The 14100-nt window shown below is 39.9% G+C and overlaps 2 protein-coding genes across 2 annotated transcripts in view; both read right to left on the reverse strand.

The window, feature by feature from the left end:
* LOC141428934 (cytoglobin-2-like) overlaps positions 1-14100 on the reverse strand; it is a 286546-nt gene that overhangs the window by 79794 nt on the left and 192652 nt on the right. The window lies entirely within an intron of this gene.
* LOC141428928 (TBC1 domain family member 16-like) lies at positions 43-10296 on the reverse strand (the record flags this gene model as incomplete). The annotated part of the gene is given in 4 exon segments (XM_074089002.1): positions 43-180; positions 829-1330; positions 3284-3480; positions 9347-10296. Coding segments are annotated over 4 exon segments (1712 nt in total), but the record flags the coding sequence as incomplete, so codon positions are not given.

Genomic DNA, 14100 nt, shown 5'->3' on the forward strand with positions numbered 1-14100 from the left:
TACAACATAAGAAAATAATAAGAAATCGAACTTACTAGATTAATATCCATATCATTATCCGTCGGTGTGCATACGAATATTGCCCGCTGCATCAGCCCGACGAAACACCAAAAGGCCTCGGCTTCGCATTTGATCTCGCAAAGTACTGGCGCTAGTAAATCGCTCATGCCTTGAGTATACCTGGGAAGTTAAATACTTATAGTGGCGCCATCTCTTGTCGAGTAGCTGTTAATGTAGCTTATTACCATTACAATGTTACGTTGGAACATAATGTAAATATGAAACGAGGGCGTGGGTGGGTGACTCTATTTACCGACCCGGATAATACCGAAATGGTAATTCCGACCTGATATTTATTTTTGTCAGTTTGACATGTCATGAGTTTGTATGGGCGTATACACAGAATATCGGGTAGGTATTTCCATTTCAGTATTATGGGGCCGGTAAATAGTGTCGACCTAGGGCGTCACTTTCTACTGTCACATTATTCACGTTTCACGTAAAACGCTTGAACATGGTAACAAATTTTGTATGTAAAGTTTTATTTAATTCCTTTTTCTAACAGTTCTACGTTGCCATTCTGTACGGTCAAGGACTTTAATTCATGAGCCACAATGGAACCATTTCACAGTAAACGTCATAGTGACATCGTATTAATTAACAAGGAAAATCGTAATGACTTTTTCTTTGAAAAGGTTCCATGGTGGTTCATGAATAAATTTGTCCTTAACCGTAGGTACCCAGTAAGTAAAAATAACCGCGCCTGCTCGTACCGGAGCAATACCTCGTTTGAGCCATTTACTTATATAATTTTACTTATTCACTTACCCTAAAACAGGATTATAAACAGCATAATTGAGCAGAACATTCTTCATTATCTCTATATTGTAATTATTCTCCCCAGCGAAGAAAGGATTCCCTCTGTCTGTCCTAACAACGTCCTTCTCAATAACGCACTGCACATTTTTCCAAAACACCGCAAATTGTTCCGGGGTCATCTTCTCCAATCTTCTCTTCGTAATTTCTTCATAATCCCTAGTTCTTATCTGGAGAATAACTTCTCTTTCATCGTAAGTAGAGTTATACGGGTAGCAATGAAGAAGGAAGGGCCAGACTTCTCTTCTCAGTTCTTTATCTAGACCTCCGAAGAAGACTCCCTTTCTTAGGAACAAGTCGTCCTCTATGAACCCTTTGCCATTCATCACTTTTCCGTAGAATATCTCCGGCGTAATTTTGGGTATTTTTCCTTCTTCAGGATGCTGTTCACTCTTTTGTACTTCGGGACGGCACACCATGAAATGGCGATACGGGAGATTTGGTTCTTCTGAGCCTGGAATATACAAAATATTGTAGGTACTTGCTTAAACAAAAATGGCTTTGTTTTGTTTAGTCTTAAAATTATTTCTTATTATCAGTGTGTCGACTTTGCGATTTCGTTTTGTCAACTGACTATCGTGATTCAGGGACCACAAACAAATCTGGTGAAATGAAAAAAACTAGTTGACTAGACAGATTTACGGATTTGATCAAATCACTGTTTTTTTAAGCAAATGATGAAATGGTTTCGCCATTTTAATATCCTGCGTGAATCGGTCATATATCCCTTAGCAATTTGTTCAAATCTCTGTTTTGGTCATTTCCCTGCAACATAAACTAAACAACCCGGCATAATGCGCATTATGATAATGGAATTGAGTAAATAACACAACTATTCCATCTAGCTGGAAAACAAAAGGAATCGGAGTAACTAATGGAATGCCCGATCGCCGCCATTACTGTATTAAATAAGTATATACCTACTTACTCAAACTAGCTAGGGGCTGTTTTGCTTTACTTGTAATACTTAGGTACTTAAATACAACTTAAAAAACTTTTTAACAAAAACTGAAAAGCAAAAACTAATAATATTTTTTCATTTAACCTTAATCTAGCTACCAGTTTGAAGTCGGTGCCTCAGCACGAGCCAGGAGTGATAGAAGCCCATCAGGTAGACGACTATAGGTCCACTCTCGCTGGCTATATAGTGCTGAGGCACCGACTTCAAGCTGCTAGCTAGATTAAGATTAAATAAAAAAGGTTTAATATTTTTTTGCTTTTCAGTTTTTTCGACGGTTTTTTTTTGTTAATTCCAAAAGTAAATAGGTATTTGGGAAAAATCTCGAATGGGTCATTTTTGTTAAGTACACAACACACTGTAGAAGAAATCCTATCACGGAAAGTAAGGCAGAGAAAAAAGCGGCTATAACACCGTATACGTACCTATGAAAAAATGCGTTTGTACAGTCAAGGAAACGTCACGTACCAGGGTGGAACATTTGTCTTACTATGTCATGGTGTCATTCCGTACATCTGCCCAAGAAATATTAGCGAAATTAATTATGAAAAGGTTCCACCCTGGTACGTGATACAGTTTCCTCAACTGTACCTAGCATAGTTTTATTTATTTAAATAGTGTTCTTTTTTTCTTTCATTTATTGGCATAGCAGCGGCTATATATTCAGCGCCAGCTCTAGCCTTTGATCCAGGTAGAGCGAGGTTGTCTACAACTCAATGCTTTCAAAATCTTATTTTGCACTGGTAACTTGAAAATAGTGCCCCTTGCCATCAGGAGGGCTACTACGAAATTCGAAAATCGAAGTTCATATCGTACCATCCCTCTCACTCTTGTATTAAATAATATTAGCGTCAGCTAAAGAGGACCGTTCTTTCGTAGTAGCCTCTCTGGCACCTAAAGCGACCGTTCCTCTTGCTCTGCCTGAGGGCCAGCGCTGCATGTAGTTTTAATTAAGTAGCACTGTGAAAACAAGTGCCTATGTCTACTATTAAAGTTCAAAAGGACTATTTCTCAAAAAGTTGTCCATTATCAGTTGTCCACTTATAAAAATAAAAATATATATTTCCTGACGCTATTTTAACATTTAAAATATGTAATAATATGTTTAAATATGTATATACAAAACCTTGTGGTAAAGGTGATAAAAAGTCAGATAATCTTTGTTGTTGGATCCAATATAAAGTTTCGATGTAGTTACAAAATTACGATTTTTTTTCCTCACAAGATTTCGTGACGTTTCTCTGGCGTCAAGAAATTTTGGATGTTTTATGCAGTTTTCCTATGCTTTATCATCTCGTCCTTAGTGTTAATAATTTCTTGACAGAACTAATTTTTTGTCAATTTCGTGACGGGACAACTTTTTGTGAAATACTCAAAGACACGCTATAGCCTTCCTTATTTTTCTTGAATTTTTTTTTATGACAGAAGGACAAAAACAGCGGAACTTACCAGGCGTGAGCTTGATGTTATGCAGCAGCGAATGCCACCGGTGCAAAACCTGTGCCAGGTGGTCCAGCCCGCCGTGGTGGAAGTGCAAGATCTTGTACTGGGACTCCCGGGACGCCACCACCAACTGGCCGCAGGTGCAGTTGTCGTCGTTGAAGAAGAGCCGCAGGGAACGCATCTGGCTCAGGTCCACTGAGAACCTGACGTGGCAACATCAAAAAGATTTATTTTGGTTCCATCAGACCACCCAAGTTTGTGAGTGCGTGCGTGTTTGTGTTTGTCATTCCTTCACGGCAAAATACTTAGCTGGATGAAACTCTGTATGTATTTCGGCGACCGATCGTACAATCCGCCAGATCACGAAATTCCTAGGCCTAAAAGTTGGCCAGGCATATCAATGTGCCTGAGAAACAATACGACAGATCGATTAGAGCAACGCGTTCGTCGATATTCCTAGCTCTATACCGGGCACATCGTGATATGGCGAAAAAAAGAAAAATTTAGGTACGACGAGCGAAGCGAGGAGTGGTTAGTATGAATTGTGACCACAACGCACGAACCGAGCGAGCGAAGCGAGCGTGCCGCGGTAGCGGCCGGCGAAGTGCCAGAACCGATATGGCGGCGTTTCATGATATGCCTAGAAATTTCATGATCTGCCTAAACTGGCCAAATCACGAAATGGCGGCGTTTCATGATAACTATGCCTAGGAATTTCATGATCTGCCTAAACGTCACTAGGCAAATCGTTAAACCACCGTTAAACGGTGAGTTTTGAACGATATGGCGGATGTCCCTTAGCCAATTCATGTGATGGCGCCATTTCACGATATGTCTAGGAATTTCGTGATCTGGCGGATTTTACGATCGGCCGCCGCCATTTAGATAGCGGACGTCTGATACATAGGCTATAACTTATAGCCTATAAGTAGGTATACTTAGTTGCTTTTATCCTGATATTCCTATGTGATCCAGTAAGCCTAGAGATATTTAATTTTGCACACTTTTAATATTATGGTGCCCAAGCTAACTCTTAAAAATATTAGCTTCGTTGTTAGATATAAATAAGCCTATTCATATTAAACTTTGCGTATTTCAGATTCCACTATTTCGGGGTACTTTGTCTTAGGAATGGCAAATTTAATGTTTTCTCTAAGGGCATTGTAATTTTCCCAACTTCGACGTATGTGTTGGTTGGGATAAAGTTGGCGAAGCATCTCCCTTAGGACAGAGTTAATTTAAGCATGACGTGGCTTTTAGCAAATGTAAAAAAACCTTACTTAACTACCTATTTAGGGCCACTGACGGCATTTACCTACCTACAGTTAACGTAATTTTATAAAAGGGAAAGCCCAGCTAAATGTACAAAAACTACAATCAAATGTCCTTGAAACACTCCCAAAGGTTTTACCATGGTTTCACAGTTTAAATTACACAACCACTGGCTGAAATATTTCGTACAGAAGTATGTAATTTATTTCCACAAGGGAAAAGTCGAATCTCAATCGGAAATTGGGAAAGAGATGATTGTTATAATACATATCTGTCCGTCTTCCGTCTGCTTCCGTCTGTCTGTCTGTGCCTCTCAAACGGATGAACCGAATTCAATGCGAAATGAAATTGAGTTTCCTTGCGGTGGTTCTTAGCTATTTTTCAATAAAATTGGTTCAGCTGTTTTTCATATATTGAACAATCGGAATAAACAGAATCTTAGCCGATAAGCCTAAAGACATGAAAATTTATACGGTTGTTAATCATACAAACTTAAAGCAGACCGCGCATGTAATTTTTGGAAATTCTCATCGGAATTTTATTTCGACTGCCATATCCAATTATTTAACTATGTAAGCGAAGTCGTTGGTAAAGCTAGTAATAGGTATGAGCGAACATCTCACCCAAATTATGGTTATCTATGCGTTCGAAGCTCACACATGTAACAGCGGCATATCTAGCTAGACATCCAATTCAAGGTCACGTCGATTCGATATGTCAGGGTTAGCACCCGTAATGAAATATGCAACTCCAGCCAGAGCCCCGCACTCATAATGAAATTCTTCACATTCTTTCGCGAACAATCAGCAGAATATTATGTCATTGCGTCCCCAGAGCCCGAAGTACCTACCTAAAGAGCGCGACCTTTCACGTAATAATGGGCTGGTAAAGGCAATCCGAGTTAATATTTTAAAGGGCCTCACAAGAGCCACTGCGCTCTAAATGCTGGTTATTAATACCAATTTTACTAAAAACCTTTTTTTTTATTCGACTGGATGGCAAACGAGCAAGTGGGTCTCTTGATGGTAAGAGATCACCACCGCCCATAAACATCTGCAACACCAGGGGTATTGCAGATGCGTTGCCAACCTAGAGGCCTAAGATGGGATACCTCAAGTGCCAGTAATTTTACCGGCTGTCTTACTCTCCACGCCGAAACACAACAGTGCAATCACTGCTGCTTCACGGCAGGATTAGCGACTAAAATGCTGATGAGTACTTTAGATTAGTAATAGTAATAGGTCCCGCCCACGACTGAATATCACGCAAATATGTTTGACGTAAGCAAGGCATTTCTATAAATTTGTTCATTATAAATAAAAGAGCTTTTGATGAAAATTGGCACCACCCACACGCTATCGAGTTATCCCCAAGATTTGGCCGGGGTAAGGTTGATGTATTTGGCAGAGCATATTCGATAAGTACACTCTAAGCTACTTAGTGTGTCTATATCTGCGCGACTAATCATTCTTCAGTGCACCGTTGCAGTGGCCATCGCATTGCCGAAATAAAATTGGCATGGCGTGCCTACTACGAAACTCGAAACTCGAAGTTCGTGTCGTGCGGTTCCTCTCGCTCTCGTATTAAATAGTAGGTATAAGTGTCAGAGGGACCGCACGACACGAACTTCGAGTTTCGAGTTTCGTTAGCCGGTGTGTTGCTGAAACGACGAGAGATATCGTAAACGTGTTTTAGTTAAGAGTGGCAATTTCCCTAAGAGAGGTAAGCCCTGAGGTGGTCGATGACAACAGCTCGATTGCTGGCATGTTGAATGTTCGTTTGTAAATTAGGCATAGTGGAGAATAAATTGGAGAGGCGTAGTATATGCAATGCAATAGTAGGCGCAGATGCGGTGCGGTGAACAAGAAGGAGAATTTGGCATTTTCTACAGCCAAAAAGAAACGTTGAGCAAGCGTGTATAATAAAACCGACCAAGTGCGAGTCGGACTCGCGCACTGAGGGTTCCGTACAAATTATTAAAAATATTTTTATTATGTGATGTAACTAAAAATTTACGCTTTTCGCAATTTTCCTTTATCTGTGCTATAAGACGTTGCTTCGTATCAAATTTCAAGATTCGGAGTTCACGGGAAGTACCCTGTAGGTTTTGATTCCCTTGCGAGTGTCGAAAATATTGGCTCCAGGGTCTATCTTACTATGATACAGAAAATTTGTTTGTAAAGATAGCTTGAGTGTATGGGCAACAATATCTACATTTAAAATCACAATGACATATCTACCTCAACTATTACAGTTATATTGTAAGTATCCCAACGTTCATCCCATTGAAACCTATCACTACTGAACCAAAATTCTTGTCACCGTGGGATGACGTCCTATTATTATTTTTGTCATATATTTCATTTTTACTACTGCTTAGTGTGCTGTTACATTGTCCAAGAACATGTTTGTTTAAGACATTAATTTCGGACGAACTCAAGCCCCTAAGGCACAGGTTTAAACCTAGTTTAGGGGTCGAAAGCTCGACCACATACTTAAGACCCTTTTGTACAAACTTAAGTTTATGTTACTTGTAACACTTCTTTTTGAGTACAATAAACATTATTATTATTATTATCGAATAATGTAACCGTAGTTTTTAAGCTTTAATGCAAGTACGTAGGATGTCTTACTTTTTAGTTGCCTAATAGAATTAGATAACATTATTATAAATGTGGCTATACCCTACCAGGGTGCATAATATTGTAAGACTTATTAGAATAAGGCCTTATGTATTTTATGTTTTTTGCCAAATAAATAAAAAACAGGTTCCTGAGAAAAAGGGTCTTGACAGACAGACAGACGGACAAAAAGTGATCCCATAAAGGTTCCGTTTTTTCCTTTTGAGGTACTTACGGAACCCTAAAAACAAATAATATTCTGAGAAGCGGGTTCTAATTCCGGAAAACATTCACTCATTTTAAAGTAGCGAAGACTTACAATATTAAGTACTTATACCCAATGGATGGATTATGAAAACGGTTTGTAAATAGTATAAGCTAGCTACATACAAACCCGTGTCTCATGTACTTAGCTTTTTGGAAAGTGTAGGTAGTTGACACGGGTAATGTGGATTATGGGTTGATTGTTTCATCATTATTATAATTTCATCATTGCGTGTCTGTTTACACATATTATTATTAGTGTTCCTAAATCCTTCCTAAATAAAACGAATCTGCCTATATCTATATCAAACAATTGACAGGAACAGTTTTATCAGCTACCTACTTATCAAAACTGACGTAAATTATCGAAGTTTCGTTTTGAGTTCTAATATACATATTATATGTAATATATCATGGGAGCGTCAAATGTGTATAAAATTTATCAATTCTAAAAATAGTTTGCGGACTATGACATTTTGAATGAGGCTTATGCTCAGCCATTAACTGGATAACTTCGACCACTGTAAATTTTTAAAACACAAATTAAATGCTGATTTTGTTTAATAAGTAGGTTGGTAAATGTTGCAAAGGATTAGCTGTAGTAAACGTATGAATAGCGAGCAAGTAAAGTACCTAATTACCTTGCATTATTTGAAACTGGAATGGATAGATTTTCTACTAAACGACGAGTAACTGTCTCATTTGCATAGAAGAACCATTATGATATCTGCGTCAAAGCATTTCGTCATAGTAAAAGAGAACAAGTAGGCTCACTACGAACAAAAGTCTATCGCGCGGCTTAAATGTGTGCGCGCCGGTTGGCGCCGGTACACACGCACGCAACCCGCCGCACGCACACACTGATAATTTAAGGAGGATTAAGTTTTCTTTAGTCAAGCAAGGCTGCGCTGCCGTCGGTGCCTCACATATATATACTGTAGTCTTTGGTGCCTCACGTTTCGTTTTTAGGTCGTTCGTCTTGCGCTCGCTTCGCGAGATGATCGCTTCGCGAGTACTCGTACTTACGTATTTTTTGTATTAGGTATACGTAGTTGTAAATTAGTGGTATATAAGTGTAGTGTAATAGTTTAGTAATAAAAGATACCTACCTACCTATAAACAATATAGTTATAGTATTATGTGTAGGTAAACATGAGTAGTATGTATAAATTTGCCATCACCATTACGGCGAATTTATAAATAATATTTTTAAAATTTAGTATAATAATAATAATAATATAACGGCATACAATCTGTCTGGTTTCTCTAGACACAGACATTAGACAATTTTAAGTTAACTTTCGTACTTACTACAATTATTTGCCGGTAGGTAATTAATCTAAAATAGACGTCGACAACCCTAAGCGTCCGCGCCGGAGTAGGCCCAAGGCCCAAGGGTACAGCTAGAGGTACTATCCTATGTCACGACAGGTCACGAAGACGCCACGACATAAGTTCTGATGCAGTAAAGCTGTGTTAATTGTACAGTACCTACTAATAAATAACATACTTAATCATTACAAGTTGTTAAAAATGAGTGGTTTAATCTTCATGACGTAATGCATGTTAGCTTAATGTTGATTTAGTCTGATCAAGTATTTAATGTTTTGTAATTAGTTACAATTGTAGTACCTAACACAAAAGCAAAGCTAATTAACAAGGGTATAGTAACTACGTAAACAGGCTATCAGTAGGTAAAGATACAAACAATCGCAAGTCAAGTTAGTGTCAGAAACTCATGAATAGTCAGAAGTAGACTAGTACATAATACCCATGCATCAAGGTAGGTATATAGTTAGTAGAGCATTAAAGATGATGGATTAAGTGAGCTGTGAATGAACGTAGAAGTGAATGAAACTATCGATTGCGTGCTGAGTCAGTTTAAAAATAAACTTAAACTAGTTTTCATTACCTTCGGCATTTAATTGGTGCTCGTCTCTGTGGCACCGGTGAACTCTGGACGCTATCAGGAAAGACTAAATTGTGCTTCAGAGCCAAGAATTCTGGTGTGCTCATCCAATTAGGGTTCCCTTCGTCGCATGAACTCATAGATAGCGACCTAATGAACTTGTCGCCGGAAGTCGAGTCGGGGGTCAAGTCAATGTTTTCAACCGTAGGATTAGCTATAGTTATATTGACGGATGTCATGGACTGCGATCTTACGTGTTTGTCATTCAGAAACACGTCGTCTTTCGAGTCGTCCTTCTCGAAACTCCCAAAAACGCTGTCTTTAGCCGAATCAACGGTCTTCACTGTCGGTTTTGAGCTGGACGACAAGTCATCTTGGGTATTTTCATTCTGAGTGTATCGCGTTTCGTTAGATTTAATGCTATGCTTATCAGAGTTAGAGTTAATACTGGTCGTTTCGGATGAGTCTGAAAATGCGTTTTCGTTGTTAGAATCTATCTTAGATGCGGAGTTCTTCGGTTTAGTGTATGGAATTTCTTTGGTTGTCTTGTTCCGTAATCCCAACTCGTCGCTCGGGCTCGTTTCAGCGGCAGACGGGCATTTTTTGAGAGTGGAGTTTGGAATCCAATTTAAGAAGAGCGTAGGTCGTTTGGCATTGTTATGTTGGTCCGTAAATACCTTTGTAGTCACGGTCAAGTATCCAGGATGATGCACTATATCCAGCTCGTGTCTTGCGACCGTCGGCGGATGTACGCACACGTTGTTCTTGCAAAACAATATCTCGTTGTTGACGTAGTCTGGTGGCTCTTCATTCTCCTCGAATTCGAGTCCCAAGAAGTAGCTCGAGGCTCTCTTCAAGAGGTCGGGTAGCGGCATCATTTACATTTCCTTTAGTTTACGTTATCGCAGACGACCTCATCGGAGCGCGGCTGTGTGTGTACTACGCGCATAAACACATACACTTTGATAACAGTATTGATCCACAGCCCAACGTGACAGCTGTCCGGCTGCGCGGATCGAAAAGGGAGCATGTGTTTTCATATCGCGATCCACATACGACGTTTTGGTAGCAAGGAAGAATACTTACTTTTATTTTTGTAACAGCTTAAGTATACCATGTATGTTTGGATTGAACTGCACCACAACCATATAATAAAAAAAAAATTGTCTTATTAGATTGTACCTACTTAGATACTACCTATGTGCTTTATTAATTATGTAAGTAGGTATGTCCACATTTTCTTTAACAGTAAACAAACATATGGCATAAGTATACATACGACTATCTGTATTGTGTAATATTTGTATGCTTAGTACATTTGTATGTAAGTAAACAAATAATTTTGAAAAACACGGTCGATTTATATAATAAAGTACCTACATTATATTACTTTTAAATAGGTTCTTTATCGATATTATGTAGAATCAAATTTATCTGAATTGTCTTGTGAATAGAATAGGACAAATAGATAGGTAAAGATGTGTGCGCAAAATATAATTGGTAACTAGGTAACTCTCTTCAAACTTTCGGAGGGCTCGGAGGCGCTTACATTGAGATAATTTTATATGCTTATTTTTGCGAATTGTCGCTCAAAATTCCCATAGCGGGATAAACATTTTTCTTGCAAATATTACAAAAAAACTGGCCAAGTGTGAGTCGGACTCGCGCACCTAGAGATCCGTACAATTTTGTAGGTATCGTATCATCATCGGCAAACGTAGCGTAGGACGTCCTCAGACTCGGTGGAGCGATGATCTTCGCAGGGCGGCTGGCAAGAGCTGGATGAGAGTAGCCGAGGATCGTGCTCAGTGGCGTGCCATGGGAGAGGCCTATGTCCAGCAGTGGACGAACATAGGCTGATGATGCCTATTGCAGTCCACTGCTGGACATAGGCTTCCACCAAAGAGCGCCATTACGCCCTGTCCTCGGCTAGACGCATCCAGCTTCTACCCAGCAGCCTTTCGCAGATCAGCAGCTCGTCACTCTACCTGGCCGGAGGGCGTCCTACACTTGGTTTGCCAAGACGCGGTCTCCACTCAAGAACTCGCTTACAGCGGTTGTCGGTACTCGTATGTCTATCAGGGATGTACCTAACGGATGTGGTCTTATCGGAATCGAAAGCGGAACCAGATGTTTTCAATTTAGTTTAGAAACGGAACCGAAACCAGAATCGGAGCCTGTGTGATAGGTGGACGAGATGTTAAAGGTGGGTCTATTAAACTGAGGGTCTAATGCGCAACGTTCACAATCAAATGATAGTTTTCACATATACAATCTGTCATTCCATTGTGATCGCGAGTGTCAGAAACGTTCTCTAGCCTTCTGTTTGTTTTTGATGTACATACGCCGCTCACGTCCAGTCGCCGCGGTAAGGCACTTGTCCCACCGCCAACGATGAGCGAGAAGCGAGTAGAGCGAGTAACTAGAAACGAGTGGGTGAGCAGCGAGAAGCGAGTGTAGTTTTGTCGCTGGCTGTAAGCGAGTGTTCAAGTGCGACGGGCGATTACTCGCTCCACTCGACTCGCTCGTGCGGGGCGGCCGCCAAGCTGACATCGCTAAACGAGTATTATAGCTCAGCGAGTTTTATAGCTCTTGTCGCTGCGACAAAAGATGTAAGAGCGAGTTGTCGCCGACAGTGGGAACAGCCAGCGATCAACTATTAATATATGTGTCTCTTTTACTCACACAGGATCTTATATCTTTTGTTCGTTTCTTGAGCGAGAAAATAGTCGATAGCCAATCGTTTCCTCGCTGGCGGTGAGACAGCTGCCTAAGCATAGACATCCGATATAACTTCCGTTTCAAAAGTAACGGAACCGGAACCGAAACGGATGTTTAATATCAAACGGAAGTTTCGACTTAACGGAAACGGAATCGAAGCTCCGTATAACATCCCTAGATTTTACATAACGGGCAGAGGCATGGGCTCTGCTAACTCTAGATATTCATAGTCATTGACTATGAATAATGCAAATGTGGGGTAATTTTACCGTTCTTGGATCACTTTCTTCGTCTGTCTGTCCATCCATATGGCAAGACCCATTTTCTAAGGAACGCGTCGAGATATCAAGCTTAAATTAATATCAAATAGGTACCTACTCAAGTCTTGCTACTTCTTGGAGAAGTGAAATAAACCAATTCATATGCCAACACTATCACAAGACATTTACAGTCGTTAAAAAAGTTGTTTCCGTACAAAAAGTCCCAGAATTGATCGACCCTTTTAAAGCATATTTATTACCGAATAAGAAAAGTCTGAAATAGTACTTTACTGTAGTCTGGCCGGGAAGTAGGGGGTTGCGGGCCTAGCAGATATAGACAGATATATAGGATAGGGATGCGAGGCCGGCATCCCCGCGTTCCGTTCCGGCCGAGGCTTGTATAGTGCTTTTCTCAATCATGACATGAAATAAAAAAAAAAAACAAGAAATTAAGCTGGTCTCGTCGCCTTGTTGTGTGCACGTGTGTCGCGCTGGCTACTGGGGCGGCGGCTGCAGGTGGTGGTGCTGGCGGCGGGCGGGCGCCGTGCCGCAGTCGCGTTGAATGAAACAAATGGCGGCCGCATTGCCGGCCGAGGGCGGGAAATTTGTATGAAAATATGTCTTTGCAGGCCGCTAATAGAGTGACCGCGCGCCGGCCGGCGAGCCGCAGCGCCTGCAGCAGGGCTACTACGAAACTCGAAGTTCGTGTCGTGTGGTCCCTCTGACACTTATACTATTTAATACGAGAGCGAGAGAGATGGTACGATACAAACTTCGAGTGTCGTTCTAAGTTCGTGTCGTGCGGTCCCTCTGACGCTTACACTATTTAATACGAGAGGAGAGGGACGGTACGATACGAACTTCGAGTTTCGAGTTTCGTAGTAGCCCTGCTGCAGCACAACGACAACGTCAATGTTTCACGTCATGTTTGAGAAAATCTTAATTTTTATATAATAGGTAGGTATATATCTGTCTGTTTATTCAGTAACTAGCTAAAACAAACCCACGCTGCGTAAATTTAGCTCAAGGGATATTCTTAGTTATTTACTTACTTAGTGCGCGAGTCCGATTCACACACATGCCAGGGTATTTTAAACATCCTGCCTGACACTCCTATACCTTATGGGAAAAATAAAATAAAATAATATTTGTGTACTTAGGTAATCTATCTTTTAGTGTTTACGTCACTTTTATTCCTTTATTATAATTTACATTGCACAGAACAAAAAAAATACCTGCTAGTTACAGTTACTTAATTCTTAAATTACTTTTTGATCTGTTTATTTTAAACCTAACCACTAAATAAAATGAAGTTAACATACATAATTACGTTTCGTTATTGTGGGGAAAAAATTACCACAACAATTTGATGGGTTCATGAGTATCTTATCAAAACAATTCAATTTTAAATATTTACAATAAAATATATATTTTTTAACTGAAATATAATTGTGTCATGTGTGCGTTGTGTTTTTAATTTAATAACTGTGTATATTTGAAGCAGAACTAAACGCACAAATTGTTCAAGATCACCCGCAAGATGGCGTTTCCGTTGCAAAAGTGGATAGTGATGTCTTTACTTCTATTCCGAAAAATGTATCGATCCTTTCAAAATCGATTAAAAATATTGTTATCTGCTGGTAGGCTTGCTTGCACGTGCATGCCTAAGTTATGTACAATCATGTTTAAATTATTCATCATTTGGAAGTACATATTCAGTCTGAATTTATTTAAACGACCTGTGCGCGTAAACTTCCTAATATAAATGTATCGTAT

Source organism: Choristoneura fumiferana, chromosome 6, assembly GCF_025370935.1.
Source record: "Choristoneura fumiferana chromosome 6, NRCan_CFum_1, whole genome shotgun sequence".
Classification (NCBI taxonomy): domain Eukaryota; kingdom Metazoa; phylum Arthropoda; class Insecta; order Lepidoptera; family Tortricidae; genus Choristoneura; species Choristoneura fumiferana.